At 41.3% G+C, this 15,197-nt stretch overlaps 1 protein-coding gene across 12 annotated transcripts in view; it reads right to left on the minus strand.

Annotated features, from left to right (window-relative positions):
• Positions 1–12: 12 nt before the first annotated feature.
• Positions 13–15,197, minus strand: part of cadpsa (Ca2+-dependent activator protein for secretion a) — a 110,066-nt gene continuing 94,881 nt past the window's right edge. For all 12 annotated transcript variants that reach the window (XM_046875466.1, XM_046875478.1, XM_046875474.1 and 9 more), the window contains 2 exons: positions 4,012–4,116; positions 13–1,064 (listed from right to left, as the gene is read on the minus strand). In XM_046875466.1, the coding sequence (XP_046731422.1) occupies positions 900–1,064; positions 4,012–4,116 (270 nt within the window). In that variant the 3' untranslated portion in view covers positions 13–899. The remainder of the gene's footprint in view (positions 1,065–4,011; positions 4,117–15,197) is intronic.

Below are 15,197 nucleotides of genomic sequence, written 5' to 3' on the forward strand. Positions count from 1 at the left end.
AAAAACACCAGATTCTGTGCATGAACATTTTAATTTAGCTACTGTCATTTTTTTTTCTTTTAGGACACACACGAGGCAAAAGTAGGATGAATCTGCCATTCCACAAAATTCTTTGGAATTGATATATAATCTTTTTTCTAGCTAACATAGTTGACCTTCTGCACCAAGGGCAATACACAGCATCAGATATAATAAAAAAAAGCAACAAAAGAATTTAAAGGAACAGTATGAAAACTGAAAGCTGTAGAATATTTTCTTGCTAATAGATAAATTGTGTCAAAAACATAAATATATTGTCTGTCTTGATCAAACTAAATCATAATATTGTTGATATTGCATTTCTAAGATATCTACTAACTCTTAAAAAAAAAGGAAAAGGAAATCAGATGGCTTGTGGTTACCAGAGATACTGTGATTATTGATTGACTATTTATTTGTTGTGTAAATGGAAAATATAAACACTACCTTTAAACACCCCCAAACCAGTTAAATACAATTCATTTGGAATACAGAAAAAAAACCCTCTGCACAATAATGTACCATTCATATATTTACAGTACACACAGGAGAAGCGCCGTACACGTTGAACAAGGACACAACAGGGCATACATTCCAAACCATCTGACGCAAAACATCGCTTACAAGTATTACGCCATATTGCTTCGAAACATTTAGGAACGCATTCTTGGACATTATTACTTGTAAAACACCGATTTGGAGTCGATTTCTTCCGATGAACATTAAATATCGATTTTATTTCGCCCCGTTTGCTTCGTTCACTTGCATCACTAATTCACCTCGGCCCCCGTTATCACTCGCACGACTCAAAAGTAAAAATTAGTAAGAAGCATGACGGACGGAGTACATGCATCGCTTCGGCAGACGACGCCGACCGTAACCTAGTCTTCCTCATCGCTGTCCTTCATGGAGATGCCCTGCATTCCTCCGTCCCTCACAGACGCTGTGGCCTCCTCCAGCATCAGCCTGTTCTTCACCGTCTCGTACATCTTGCTGTTCAGAGTGGAATCCAGAACGCCTTGTAGACGGAAGTCACGGTATTTTTTCTGAAAAGACCAGAAACAATGGGACAGTATTTTGGTATATAATTGTTAAAAAAAACAAAGGTTTACTTTAAATGAACTATTCAGTAAATGAAAGGAAGCAATGTAAATGTATCACGTTTACTTTGTTTACGTTGCATGTTTGGAAGAAAATGCAGTTTTTCTTTAGTCAAACAACATCGATACTGTTACTGATCTACTGTTATTTCCTAAGGAGAATTACATACATTTCAAATATATCAAAGTATAAATATACATCGATTCTAATACAAGAAGAAAAAGTGAATGTTCAGAAAATATTTTTTTTCCCACTCAATTTCAATCTTTATTATTTGTTACAGCTGATATCTGCTATGATTTCTCCAGTGTCCAGCTTGATAATGATCCTGGGTATTGAAATGGAGGTATCAGCTATCTATATCTACTATACTAAAGTACTAACTTAAAGAAATACATTATAATATTTTGAGTAAATAGCAAGAAATACTGGTAGCTCAATGGTTAAGAGGTTGGACTTCAATCAAACTTCAATCAAACTTCTAAAGGCCCTTAAACCTCAACTGCTCAGTTGTATGAGATAAAATAATTGTAAGTGGCTTTGGATAAGTGCATTGGCTCAACTTTACATAAAAAAGATTTAACTTTACATAAAAAGCTGCTGAAATAGGACTAATCTCATTTAAAAGTAAAACTTCCAATACATACTGTATTAATAATAGTGAGATTTTCGACATAAAAAAAATCACCCTGAGCCTTAACCAGCATTCGTTTGTTTTTAGAGAACGAACAGTCCTGTTTGTCTGTGTACTTGTAGGTGTCCTTCAGGTTTATGTAACAGAGGAAGTGAAGCCTGGCTGGTGGCTTCACAGGACAGAAATAAACGTGATGCCATACTACAAGGTCCTGCTCCTGCTGCTACCCGGAGATCACGCTGCAAGATTTAGCAGCAGAGGTGATCTTACAGAGGGAAGTCAGAGTTTCTCCCGTCATTCGTAAGTGGAAGTGGCTCTACTTGTATACACAGTTCACTGTAAGTCTGCATACACTTCGGACATTTATAGCAATTTATAAACCAAAGCCATTCGGTGTTTTAGGTTGTTTCACAGATATTTCTTAATAAGTGATTTCTTTAATCAATTCATATTCTCCAAACATTGTTTGGATCAACAGCTAAATTGAAAATTAGACTACTTCTATCACTCAGTAATCTCAAACTTTTGCGCTCCACTATATGTGATAAATATGGATTACCTTTACAATTCGAATGAGGATTTTTAGCTGGTACAGGTGAAGCTGCAGGTCCATGCGGTCTGTTAGCCAGGTGCCCAGAAGATTCATCGTACTAGTGTACCATTGCTGAAACACAAATACAGTTTTTTCCAACAAGACACACGAACATAAGTGCACACAGCAACATATTTGAACATGAGAAACAGAAGAAGAAGCTACTGTTGTCTGGTTACAAGAAGCACACAAGCACCCAATTGATCAGAAGCTATAGACCAAATCTTTAGCAGATTCCTAAGCATCCCAGGACCCAATGGTTTAATCAACTATTAATCAATCCTAGACCAAAGATTCAGGCAAAACTTAAACAGCAAAGAAACAAAGCTAAACAAAGCTGGAAACAATCTAATGCTTTAGCTGTTTCATAAATCTTCAGTTAACGCTTGACTGTATGAAATTTGAATTTGAAAACCATGGACCCATGTATTAATCAACTCTTAAAACACTCTGTACCAAAGCTACAGGTAACAATCCTGAATCTCAAACAACACAAATTCATTCGAATCTTCAAACATCATGGACCAAATCTAAAGTCAGTTCTTAAGCAATTCTGGACCAAAGCTTTCATTCACTACTTTGGGCCAAAGCTTTAGTCAACTCTTCAATCATACTTGACCAAATCTTTATTAGACTCTGAAGCTTTAACTGATTCTTAATGAACCCTGAATCAAAGATTTAGTCAACACGTAAGGCATCCTGGATTAAGATTTTGGAAACAAATACTTTTGGACCAAAGCTTCAGCAAAATCTAAACAACTCTGTATTACAAAATTACTATTTTTAGCCTGAGGTCACATAAACCCACACTTGACTGAAGCTTCAGCTGTCTTTTAAACATTATTGTACCAAAATTTTAGGCAGAGAAGAACTTTCCCTTTCAGCAAATCACTAATTGACACGATGGAAGCCTGCAATCTGGTTCTGCTGCTCGTGGTCATAGGCTGAGAGACATTCTCAGTCAGCTATCACCCCCTGTTAGCATACACTCATCACTCTCCACTCCTTTTTGTTTAAATAGAGGAAAGGCAATCACGTTGTCCTCACATTACCGAACAATCCTTTCGTCCTAGCCCTGAAACGTACTCAAGGCAACTATTAAACCGGTCGCGCTCCTGGCTTTCGGGTTGCAGATGTTGGACTGTGGGGAGGTTCTGAGCTGAAAACTAATTGATTGGTCCTGATTGAGCTGAGCTGTTGATAGGAGTCAAATCACTAAGGGCATAAAAGAGCAAAGTGAGCTGTGTTTTGTTAGAAAACCGCAAGGAGAGCAGGGCATCTCACAGGGCAGAAATAAACGTGATGCCATACTACAAGGTCCTGCTCCTGCTGCTACCGGAGATCACGCTGCAAGATTTAGCAGCAGAGGTGATCTTACAGAGGAAGTCAGAGTTTCTCCCGTCATTCGTAAGTGGAAGTGGCTCTACTTGTATACACAGTTCACTGTAAGTCTGCATACACTTCGGACATTTATAGCAATTTATAAACCAAAGCCATTCGGTGTTTTAGGTTGTTTCACAGATATTTCTTAATAAGTGATTTCTTTAATCAATTCATATTCTCCAAACATTGTTTGGATCAACAGCTAAATTGAAAATTAGACTACTTCTATCACTCAGTAATCTCAAACTTTTGCGCTCCACTATATGTGATAAATATGGATTACCTTAACAATTCGAATGAGGATTTTTAGCTGGTACAGGTGAAGCTGCAGGTCCATGCGGTCTGTTAGCCAGGTGCCCAGAAGATTCATCGTACTAGTGTACCATTGCTGAAACACAAATACAGTTTTTTCCAACAAGACACACGAACATAAGTGCACACTGCAACATATTTGAACATGAGAAACAGAAGAAGAAGAAGCTACTGTTGTCTGGTTACAAGAAGCACACAAGCACCCAATTGATCAAAAGCTATAGACCAAATCTTTAGCAGATTCCTAAGCATCCCAGGACCCAATGGTTTAATCAACTATTAATCAATCCTAGACCAAAGATTCAGGCAAAACTTAAACAGCAAAGAAACAAAGCTAAACAAAGCTGGAAACAATCTAATGCTTTAGCTGTTTCATAAATCTTCAGTTAACGCTTGACTGTATGAAATTTGAATTTGAAAACCATGGACCCATGTATTAATCAACTCTTAAAACACTCTGTACCAAAGCTACAGGTAACAATCCTGAATCTCAAACAACACAAATTCATTCGAATCTTCAAACATCATGGACCAAATCTAAAGTCAGTTCTTAAGCAATTCTGGACCAAAGCTTTCATTCACTACTTTGGGCCAAAGCTTTAGTCAACTCTTCAATCATACTTGACCAAATCTTTATTAGACTCTGAAGCTTTAACTGATTCTTAATGAACCCTGAATCAAAGATTTAGTCAACACGTAAGGCATCCTGGATTAAGATTTTGAAACAAATACTTTTGGACCAAAGCTTCAGCAAAATCTAAACAACTCTGTATTACAAAATTACTATTTTTAGCCTGAGGTCACATAAACCCACACTTGACTGAAGCTTCAGCTGTCTTTTAAACATTATTGTACCAAAATTTTAGGCGGAGAAGAACTTTCCCTTTCAGCAAATCACTAATTGACACGATGGAAGCCTGCAATCTGGTTCTGCTGCTCGTGGTCATAGGCTGAGAGACATTCTCAGTCAGCTATCACCCCCTGTTAGCATACACTCATCACTCTCCACTCCTTTTTGTTTAAATAGAGGAAAGGCAATCACGTTGTCCTCACATTACCGAACAATCCTTTCGTCCTAGCCCTGAAACGTACTCAAGGCAACTATTAAACCGGTCGCGCTCCTGGCTTTCAGGTTGCAGATGTTGGACTGTGGGGAGGTTCTGAGCTGAAAACTAATTGATTGGTCCTGATTGAGCTGAGCTGTTGATAGGAGTCAAATCACTAAGGGCATAAAAGAGCAAAGTGAGCTGTGTTTTGTTAGAAAACCGCAAGGGAGAGCGGAGCATCTCACAGGGCGAGAGATACGCTCATCCCAGCTGCGTGTCCAACGTATTTTACGTACGTTTTCTTGGAACAAATTACCCTCAATCTTGCTAATAAAAAGTTACTGTGCGTTCCACTTTGGCTACAAGTTTGCTAGCAAAATTCTGTCGATGTTTTGTGGTATCTCTGCAAGTTTGACCAGTGTAACCTAACGGTTTGTTGAGGTGTAGGCTAGCAATATTATAGTACAAAAAAAGTAGCACTGTACTTTTTGTGCAACCTGTTCAGAAGTTTAAAACAATATCGTTTAAAAAATGCAGCAAAATTGTTACCTTTACTGTTTTGTGGTCACTGTTTCAACTGTCAGTTGACCCAAGTTTGTAAGTTATTGCCACTCGACTACTTTGTTACTCTACTCTACTCAACTTTACTACATTTATGATTCAATATATGTACTTTTTACTCCATTATATTTTCATTGACAGTGAGCGCTACGTTACATTTTGCACGTCTGTTGAAGATGTCATTAAGACTCAACACTCCGCTACCCACATCTGCTGCCTCTGAGTGACTTTTTTTTAGCTCTGCTGGCCTCATTTTCAGTCCAAAGATTTTAATAAAAATATAGACCCTCTCTAAAACTGAAAGGTGCATCAAATCACAGTCAGCTCTGAATATTTGGTTTTACGTTATCTCAAATTACTTTGTAGTTCATCTCACGAGTCCTCTCGTCCGAGTCGTTCTGTCTTTTTTTAATGTGATTTCCATTTACGCTACACAATGCAATAACTTTTTTTTTTTTTTGTCCGAATCATTATTGTTACAATAATTATGGGTCACATGACAAAAGAACCAAACAGACCAGAATATATTAGAGGTGAACTACTTAATCTGTAATTTGGCCTTAGCTGCATTGTCATATTTTCATTATTGGAACTATAGTCAAAGCTGTCGTATGTAGACGTGTTGGGGATCTGATTATTATATATATTATATATATCAAATATATCGTTTGATTTTATTTCTGATCGAAGGAATGAAATGATTTAAATGCCTCGAAAAAAAGGTTCATTCATTTTAATGAACGACATTCATAGAACCAAGTCACTAAAATGATCTAATGTTTTTGTCACTACATGACGACACTATATGAGTCAAACACTCAAGTACTTCTACAATCAGACTTTTACTCAAGTCATTCAGGAATTGGTGACTTTTACTCAGTTTTATAGTGCTTACACCTCTGCAAAATGACCAATTAATAAAAGAATGGCAATCTAAGACTTTTTTTTTTCTTGTCGAGCACAATAATGCAATTTCTGCATGCTTTACTGAGAGTCTTTTCATTTCATTTCATTTAACCATTTTGGTCATCTGTTAAATTAGTGGAAAATAAGCCTGAAACTAGAAACCCAGGTACCATTGCTTTCGTTGAATCAATTCTCATTAGCCACATGATCTCCCGTGTATTTATGCAACATGCAAGCATATTTTAGATGACTGGGGGTTTACATGGATTATCTGGTGCTTAGCACTTTCAGTATAAAATACTTGACAGGTCCTTCACCTTCCAGACAAACACAATCTCCTCATGTTCCTGTTTTCAGTTGAGAAGCGAACCTCCGCTATGTGTGGCTCTATAGTTTGTAGTGAATGCGATATTCTACAAGAAGTGGTGACATGAAGAGGTTGAGGATCTGAAGGAGCTTTGGTTGTGTGTCGGGGGGCTCTGTGGTGTCTTAGTTGCGCTGTGTGTGTGTGTGTGTGGGAGTCAGGGCTCGGTGTTAATCTGGGAGTGCTGTGTGCCTGTGAATGCTCGGGCAGCCGGTCCGTGATAGACCCCCACAGAGAGGCCAGGCCTGGACAACTTCACAACTCGCACATACTCTCTCTTTTTCTCTCTCTCTCTGCCTCCATCACACACTCTGTCTTCCCCTTTCATGTGATTGCTCTCTATTTCACGTATCATTTACCCAGTCTTTCGTATTCTTGTACACCTTCTGCTTGATTACGGTGCATCATTTGCTTACACGGAACGAAATGGCGACACTTAATGTGATGGTGTCATATAGCATTGTATCGTTTCGTCAGACGATTGTTAGGATCATTCGATATTCATCGCAGGTACTGACGGGAAGTTCAAATCGGACATTTGAGGTTTCGAATGATCGTAAAAGATGAATAGGCAAACGAATGCTAAAACAGGCCTGGTCTTGCTTGCAAAATGAACAGTGCTGGTTGTGGCACTTTGTTCTGCTATGACGAAAGGAACAGAAGTCTCTCTCGGAGGGCATTATGTACTGCGCCACTTTTTGGATATGAAGCAGCGGGAAGCTGGCAGCGTCCGCCAGTCGAAACAAGAGTACCGTGCCTCTGAATACGTAATGAAACGGATATGGAAAAAAAAAACTGTGATCATCTAATGAGTTCCATCTGATATTAGGATTTATGCGTGCATGTGCGCATGTGTGTGTGTGTGTGTGTGTGTGTGTTGGGCTTTACCAAAACGTGCACACACATGAACATCTGCAGGCCCCCCACACCTCTTGAAGGGAGTGTTGAATGGTTGTGCGACCTCCTGCCCCCTGCAACACCACATACATGCAGCAGAAAAACACCCAGTTTTCAAGCGAATCTGCGTTCACACTCCAGCCTTTGACATGTTACAGGAAGCCATGGTGCCTAGCAGGGGGCAACAAACTGAATTCAGCGTGAGGCTGCACGCCCCTCCACACCCATTCAGTACACACATGCACATGTATGCTACTTTAACTAACCCTAAGCACACCTGAATCTAGGCAGTGGGAGTCAGTAAGGATTCGGATCAGGCCTTTTCTTTGTGCTTTATACAAAAAAAATCCCTCTTTTGTAGTAAAAGCAGGAATTTTGTAAAGGTGGAGGAGGTGGAGACTCGGTGGGGGGTACAGGGGGATTACAAGCAACCTGTGACTCTGCCTCTTTCTGCCCTTACTGGTGTTAATGCATGTGTTTGAATGAGTTAGAGTGCGTACGTGAGTATGAGTTTAGAGCGTGTGTCTGAGTTCGGCTCGCTCTCTACAGCCAACGTGGCTCGAGAAGCTCTCCCGCTGGGACCCAGCTGTGTCTGCAATTAGCGGGAGGGATGGAATGAAGATTGCCGCTAGTGTTGATGCTAATGCGAAATGACAGGTTGCTGGAAAGCTCGAGAAAGACCGAGTCAGAATTCCTTGTCTTTGTAAAATCAGTGGCGTAAAAAAACAACAAAAAAAACATTGATGCACGGAAACCGGTGTGAGACCAGACCAAGGATCGAAGCTCAAGCCTATCTGCTTTTCTTCTCCACCATCTTTTTTGTCACTGAGCTCAGGCTCAGAGCTGAATCAGGCCCCCCGGTGCAGAGGACTCTTTAAAACTGACTACAAGACATTATGCTCTTAGGACAAAGGGACGGGCTAATCCTACCTGCTCGCTGTTCACAGCCGCTGTTGGCCTATTATTGTGTGCTTTCTGGCCCCTGAGAGGAGGTCCATTGACGAGGGAACTCAATTACCATGGTAACTCACACCAACAAGCTCATGTGTCTCTCTCTCTCTCTCTATCGCCACAGTGGGATGTCCTGACCCAGAGGCAAACTTTTCACAGGAAACGCACGGCCCTAAACATGTTCCTTCGTTGCGCCATTGTTGGCAATCAAATTCTTCGTTCTCGTTGCCGTTTTCTTTTTCACGTCTTTCATCCCTCCTCTTCTCTCACGTTCTCCCTCCAAAAAAAGAGGTCCCTATTGAATGGCAGGATTGAAGAGAAGTTGTAGGCTCAGCAAGCATGTGGGGTTCAAACTGCTTTTGATTGAGCGGCTTGTACAAAGTGGAGGTTTGCATGCCTCGTTGGAGCCTTAAGTGCAACAAGCCTTCAATGTTTCTGCTCAGGCTAGCGCTACGTCTGTAAAGGGCGGCTTAATCTTTTGGGCACACAGACAGGCTTGGGTGGTGGTGGTGGGGTGTGTGTGTGTGTGTGCACACGGGACAAACAGTTTAATTTATAAACCCTTTTCATATTTTAACAAGCATTTAAAAGGAAGCGCTTTTTGCTTCTTCTTTTTTGGAAATTGTGTCACTAGAGTTTTTTAGCTTGTTGATCTACAGCTGAAGAAAAAAAAAATAAAAAAGCCCCACTACTATTGGACCTCCAGTAGACTCCGTTCTTATGCACAAGAGCCTGTTCACTAAATGGATAACAGTATGCAAACAGAGCTCTCTTCACCAAAACATGCTCAGAGAAAGAGAAGGAGCTTGTTGGGATGAACTAAACGCTGGGAATTATAGCCCACGTCTGTGTCATTGAGTAAACACACAATGAGCGAAAAAGAGGAGCGAGAGTGAAAAAAAAAAACGTGGAAAGAAAGAAGGAAAGGACGAGGGGGGGGTTGCGAGTAAGAAGCCGTGTGCAAAGTGCTCACAAAGGAACGCTTAGAGGCGGATTGAGACGCAGCCGAATGAGGAGCGCAACACTTCTGGGGTTCAGTCTTGAATGGGGTCGGGAGGCGAAGAGAGAGGGAGGGAGGGGGGCAAAATGGAATAAGCCAGCAGTACTTGAGAATCCCGCAGAGCACCTGAATGGGCCGAGGGAGGGCGGGGCGGAGGGGTGAGCCGAAGGTGAATGGCCTGCCTTTTGGGACCAATTTGTCTCTTTTCTCCCTCCGAATCCCCCTGCCTCCGTGCTGACAGATGTACAAAGGCGGACCCGCGCTGAGACTCTAGTATACGCGCACCCGCTAGCAGCTGTCACTCCTGTCAGACGAGTTAATCAAACAAATACCACCATACCTTGGTTTACATCATGGAGTGAGAGAGAGAGAGAGAGAGAGAGAGAGGGATGGAAAGCAAAGTGGTTGGTGAAATGTTCTGTTTTGAAAGCCCGATTGACCCCAATAATGCAATCACACACTATAAATATATATTTTCTTGTCATTCAAAATTAGTGCCTGTTTGCACTGTAGCATTAACCCACCAGGTCTACACTTAGCATGCTGAGAACTAGAGGGAAAAAACCTCCAGAAAGCCAGCTCCTATAATTATTGGAAACCTAAGCAGCTTAGAGCAGCGGCGCTGCCTCTGTTTGGAACGGAGAAAAACCTTTTAACATGTTTGGAACAATAACCATGCCAGTACCTGGTAGCTTCTACCGCTTTTTCTTTTTTTTTTTTCAAAACATACATTTCCACCCACTTATGTCTTGATTTGCTTAATTGTAAAGAAGAATAGATCTGCGCAAGTAGACTATGTCAGAGTAAATAACAATAGCTAGCTTTTTAGATCAGGGGTCAAATTTTTATTAATCTACAGTTTTGAGCGCTTAATAATTCCAACCCAAAGACCTCTAGAACAAGGGCTCGAGTGGATCTTACTTCAGGCCGAATTGATAAAATCGTACAGGTCAGCGGGTCGTGACTGCAAAGTGGTAACAGACAGTGAAATGGTGTGAATCCAACAACAAGCAGTAGCTCTGTAGACTCGAGAACTCATTCAGCATCTACCAAGGTCGCCTGAAATACAATCAATGGCGTCCATCTGTAATCCCACCCCTAGAAAGGCAGATTAAGGGTATAATTGACCCATGTAATCCCATGGCATATCTGTAAATGCCTGAGTCTCTGAGCTCAAACCCACACACACACACACACGTATATATGCAACAACACCAGGACTTTTTAATCAATGATCTCTGAGCTCAGGCTCAGAGCTGAATCAGGCCCCGGTGCAGAGGACTCTTTAAAACTGACTACAAGACATTATGCTCTTAGGACAAAGGGACGGGCTAATCCTACCTGCTCGCTGTTCACAGCCGCTGTTGGCCTATTATTGTGTGCTTTCTGGCCCCTGAGAGGAGGTCCATTGACGAGGGAACTCAATTACCATGGTAACTCACACCGACAAGCTCATGTGTCTCTCTCTCTCTCTCTCTCTCTCTCTCTCTCTCTCTCTCTCTATCGCCACAGCTGAAGAAAAAAATAAAAAGCCCCACTACTATTGGACCTCCAGTAGACTCCGTTCTTATGCACAAGAGCCTGTTCACTAAATGGATAACAGTATGCAAACAGAGCTCTCTTCACCAAAACATGCTCAGAGAAAGAGAAGGAGCTTGTTGGGATGAACTAAACGCTGGGAATTATAGCCACGTCTGTGTCATTGAGTAAACACACAATGAGCGAAAAAGAGGAGCGAGAGTGAAAAAAACGTGGAAAGAAAGAAGGAAAGGACGAGGGGGTTATGAGTAAGAAGCCGTGTGCAAAGTGCTCACAAAGGAACGCTTAGAGGCGGATTGAGACGCAGCCGAATGAGGAGCGCAACACTTCTGGGGTTCAGTCTTGAATGGGGTCGGGAGGGGCGAAGAGAGAGGGGAGGGGAGGGGGGGCAAAATGGAATAAGCCAGCGAGTACTTGAGAATCCCGCAGAGCACCTGAATGGGCCGAGGGAGGGCGGGGGGCGGAGGGGGTGAGCCGAAGGTGAATGGCCTGCCTTTTGGGACCAATTTGTCTCTTTTCTCCCTCCGAATCCCCCTGCCTCCGTGCTGACAGATGTACAAAGGCGGACCCGCGCTGAGACTCTAGTATACGCGCACCCGCTAGCAGCTGTCACTCCTGTCAGACGAGTTAATCAAACAAATACCACCATACCTTGGTTTACATCATGGAGTGAGAGAGAGAGAGAGAGAGAGATGGAAAGCAAAGTGGTTGGTGAAATGTTCTGTTTTGAAAGCCCGATTGACCCCAATAATGCAATCACACACTATAAATATATATTTTCTTGTCATTCAAAATTAGTGCCTGTTTGCACTGTAGCATTAACCCACCAGGTCTACACTTAGCATGCTGAGAACTAGAGGGAAAAAACCTCCAGAAAGCCAGCTCCTATAATTATTGGAAACCTAAGCAGCTTAGAGCGGCGCTGCCTCTGTTTGGAACGGAGAAAAACCTTTTAACATGTTTGGAACAATAACCATGCCAGTACCTGGTAGCTCTCTACCGCTTTTTTTTTTTTTTTCAAAACATACATTTCCACCCACTTATGTCTTGATTTGCTTAATTGTAAAGAAGAATAGATCTGCGCAAGTAGACTATGTCAGAGTAAATAACAATAGCTAGCTTTTTAGATCAGGGGTCAAATTTTTATTAATCTACAGTTTTGAGCGCTTAATAATTCCAACCCAAAGACCTCTAGAACAAGGGCTCGAGTGGATCTTACTTCAGGCCGAATTGATAAAATCGTACAGGTCAGCGGGTCGTGACTGCAAAGTGGTAACAGACAGTGAAATGGTGTGAATCCAACAACAAGCAGTAGCTCTGTAGACTCGAGAACTCATTCAGCATCTACCAAGGTCGCCTGAAATACAATCAATGGCGTCCATCTGTAATCCCACCCCCTAGAAAGGCAGATTAAGGGTATAATTGACCCATGTAATCCCATGGCATATCTGTAAATGCCTGAGTCTCTGAGCTCAAACCCACACACACACACACACGTATATATGCAACAACACCAGGACTTTTTTAATCAATGATCTCTGAGCTCAGGCTGAATCAGACAGATGAGCGCTCATGTTAATCCCACTTTCTACCACCACTCTTTAAAGGTCTAGCAGGAATGACCGAAGGCAAAAATTAAATGAATTCCCTCACCCCTCCCTTTACATCCTCTGTCTATCTGTTTGTCTCTGATTATAAAGTTTAGTAGCCTCAAGCTTCAGGCTATAGGAAATAAGGTTTTACAATCATTTCTGAAATAATTTTCACTCCATATTGAATTCATCAAGAGGAAGTGACGTTGCTAATGATGAAATAGATTGAATTGATAGATCTAAATCTAAATAATAAAATCGATCATACATATCCACATGTACAAATTGTTACATTGACATTCCACAACATCAAATGCAACTACGAATGGATAGAAAGTATACAAACACGGCATCACACCGCCATATCTTTCGTTGTTTTCCCATAACAGCCGCCCGTAAAGTGTTTTATTTCTGACCCCTCGTCTAATCAACACATTAAGACTCCCGTAAACTGAAACATTAACGATCCTTAAACTGCTGTGTAACCGGTGTTGTGTTCGACACACACACAAGCCCATATGGCTATTTCTAACAAAATACTATTATAAAATAGCAGGAAGGACGGCAAGGATTGTAATCTTATTGTGTTGCATGCTGGTGAGAAACCCTCATCCTTGACCCCAATTAACCTCCGCCAAACACGCACTCGGTGTCTGCTCCAGTACGCCTTCCAGTCTGATCTAAACATTTGGTTAAATCAGACCCTCCCACAAGGACGATTAGCAGGGAATTTATTAAAGACAGAAAAAAAAATCAGAAGAGGAATCAAAGGGGCCAATCATACTTTAGCGTCCAGGGGGTTTCAAAACACCATGATGGATGAAGGGAAATAAACATGAAATCACTCCCATGGGATTATATTATGACACTGATTTGTTATTCAGACTCTAAATGAAACTGCAAAATGACACATCCATAGCAAAATCTGTACCAAAGAGAATGATTGACTTACTGTGTGAAGGTTTTAACACTCGTGGGTGTGCTGTTCTAGAAAAATAATCAGTGATGGTTAGATCTGATGCAGGATGGCATCATGAAGTGTATTCTTTTCAAAGCAAGTGGCAATTTCCGATCATTGATGAGCAAGAAATAGTGATTATTATGATCTGTTCATAGTTACACGTAATGTCACGGGAGCTCTGTGAATCATCTGCAAACTTCAATCAATCAATCAATCAATCAATCAAGCAATTAATCAATCACTGGAGTGTGCCTGTAATTAGAAATGTAAACAATGTAATCAAAGTAAAAAAAAAATGAATATGGCATGATATTGAGAGGGAAAATGGTGATATGGTTGTGCATGTGAAGGTGTGAGTGTGTGTTTTTTTGTGTGTGTGAGAGTGTGTTTTAGATTGCTTGGCCTGTTTGTTGCACTCTCTTCTGGCATAGCCACTTCAGCAGGTGGGGAAAGGAGCCAACCATGTGCCCTGCATACCCATCTGGGGTCAGAGGGGGGGCTTTTTGGGTGGCGGGGGGTCTGCGGGGGGGGCTCGGGCATGAGATGGGGTGGAGGACTTGAGTGGAGAAGATTTCTGGATGTCTGCGAATGCATGTATGAGGGGAATTCTCCAAGGAGGCGGGTCATGCTAGTAGATGTACACAGGAAGATTAGTCGACTCTGAATCATGCCACTCGAGATAATGTGATAAAAACAACTCAACAGGAAGGATAAGTTCCACTTTGATTCAGGTGGAGAGAGAGAGAGAGAAAGAGAGAGAGAGCAAGTGGGGGAAAAACAAAACAAAGGAAATGCAATGAGACAGGCACAGCGAGAGGGAAACAAAGAAAGGATGGGAATATAAAGAGTGATTTCTCTTTTCTAGTTTGTTTTGGTTTGTTCGGCAGACGCACATCGCAATACATAAGCAACACGTTAGAGGGTTTTTTTTCCCTCTTTTTTTTCTTTCAAAACAGCACAGATTGCTCAGAGAAGAATAAAGAAAAGGAGAAGCGACTCTAGAGAAATCTCAGACAGGTTTCAGCAGAGAAGAAGAAAACGACTCTAGATTAGGGATGCATCAATAATGATTCGGGTATCAGCTATTAGTCGTCAAATAGAGCTCTGATACGGACACCTGATACCATGTGGTACTTATCCAAGTGTACGATGTCCCAGCACTAGCAGCAAGCACATGCGAGGCGAGGAAAATACTAGCTTATTTTCCCATTATCATAGTTTTCTTAATAAAGGAATATTAATAATAATGAGTGCACACTGTAATTTGAAATAGTTGAAATATGACCTATTTAAACCAATAAAATTGTATTTATTTATTGAGAATAACTCAGTAAGATTAA

The sequence above is a fragment of the Silurus meridionalis genome, chromosome 19, assembly GCF_014805685.1.
Source record: "Silurus meridionalis isolate SWU-2019-XX chromosome 19, ASM1480568v1, whole genome shotgun sequence".
Taxonomy (NCBI): Eukaryota; Metazoa; Chordata; class Actinopteri; order Siluriformes; family Siluridae; genus Silurus; species Silurus meridionalis.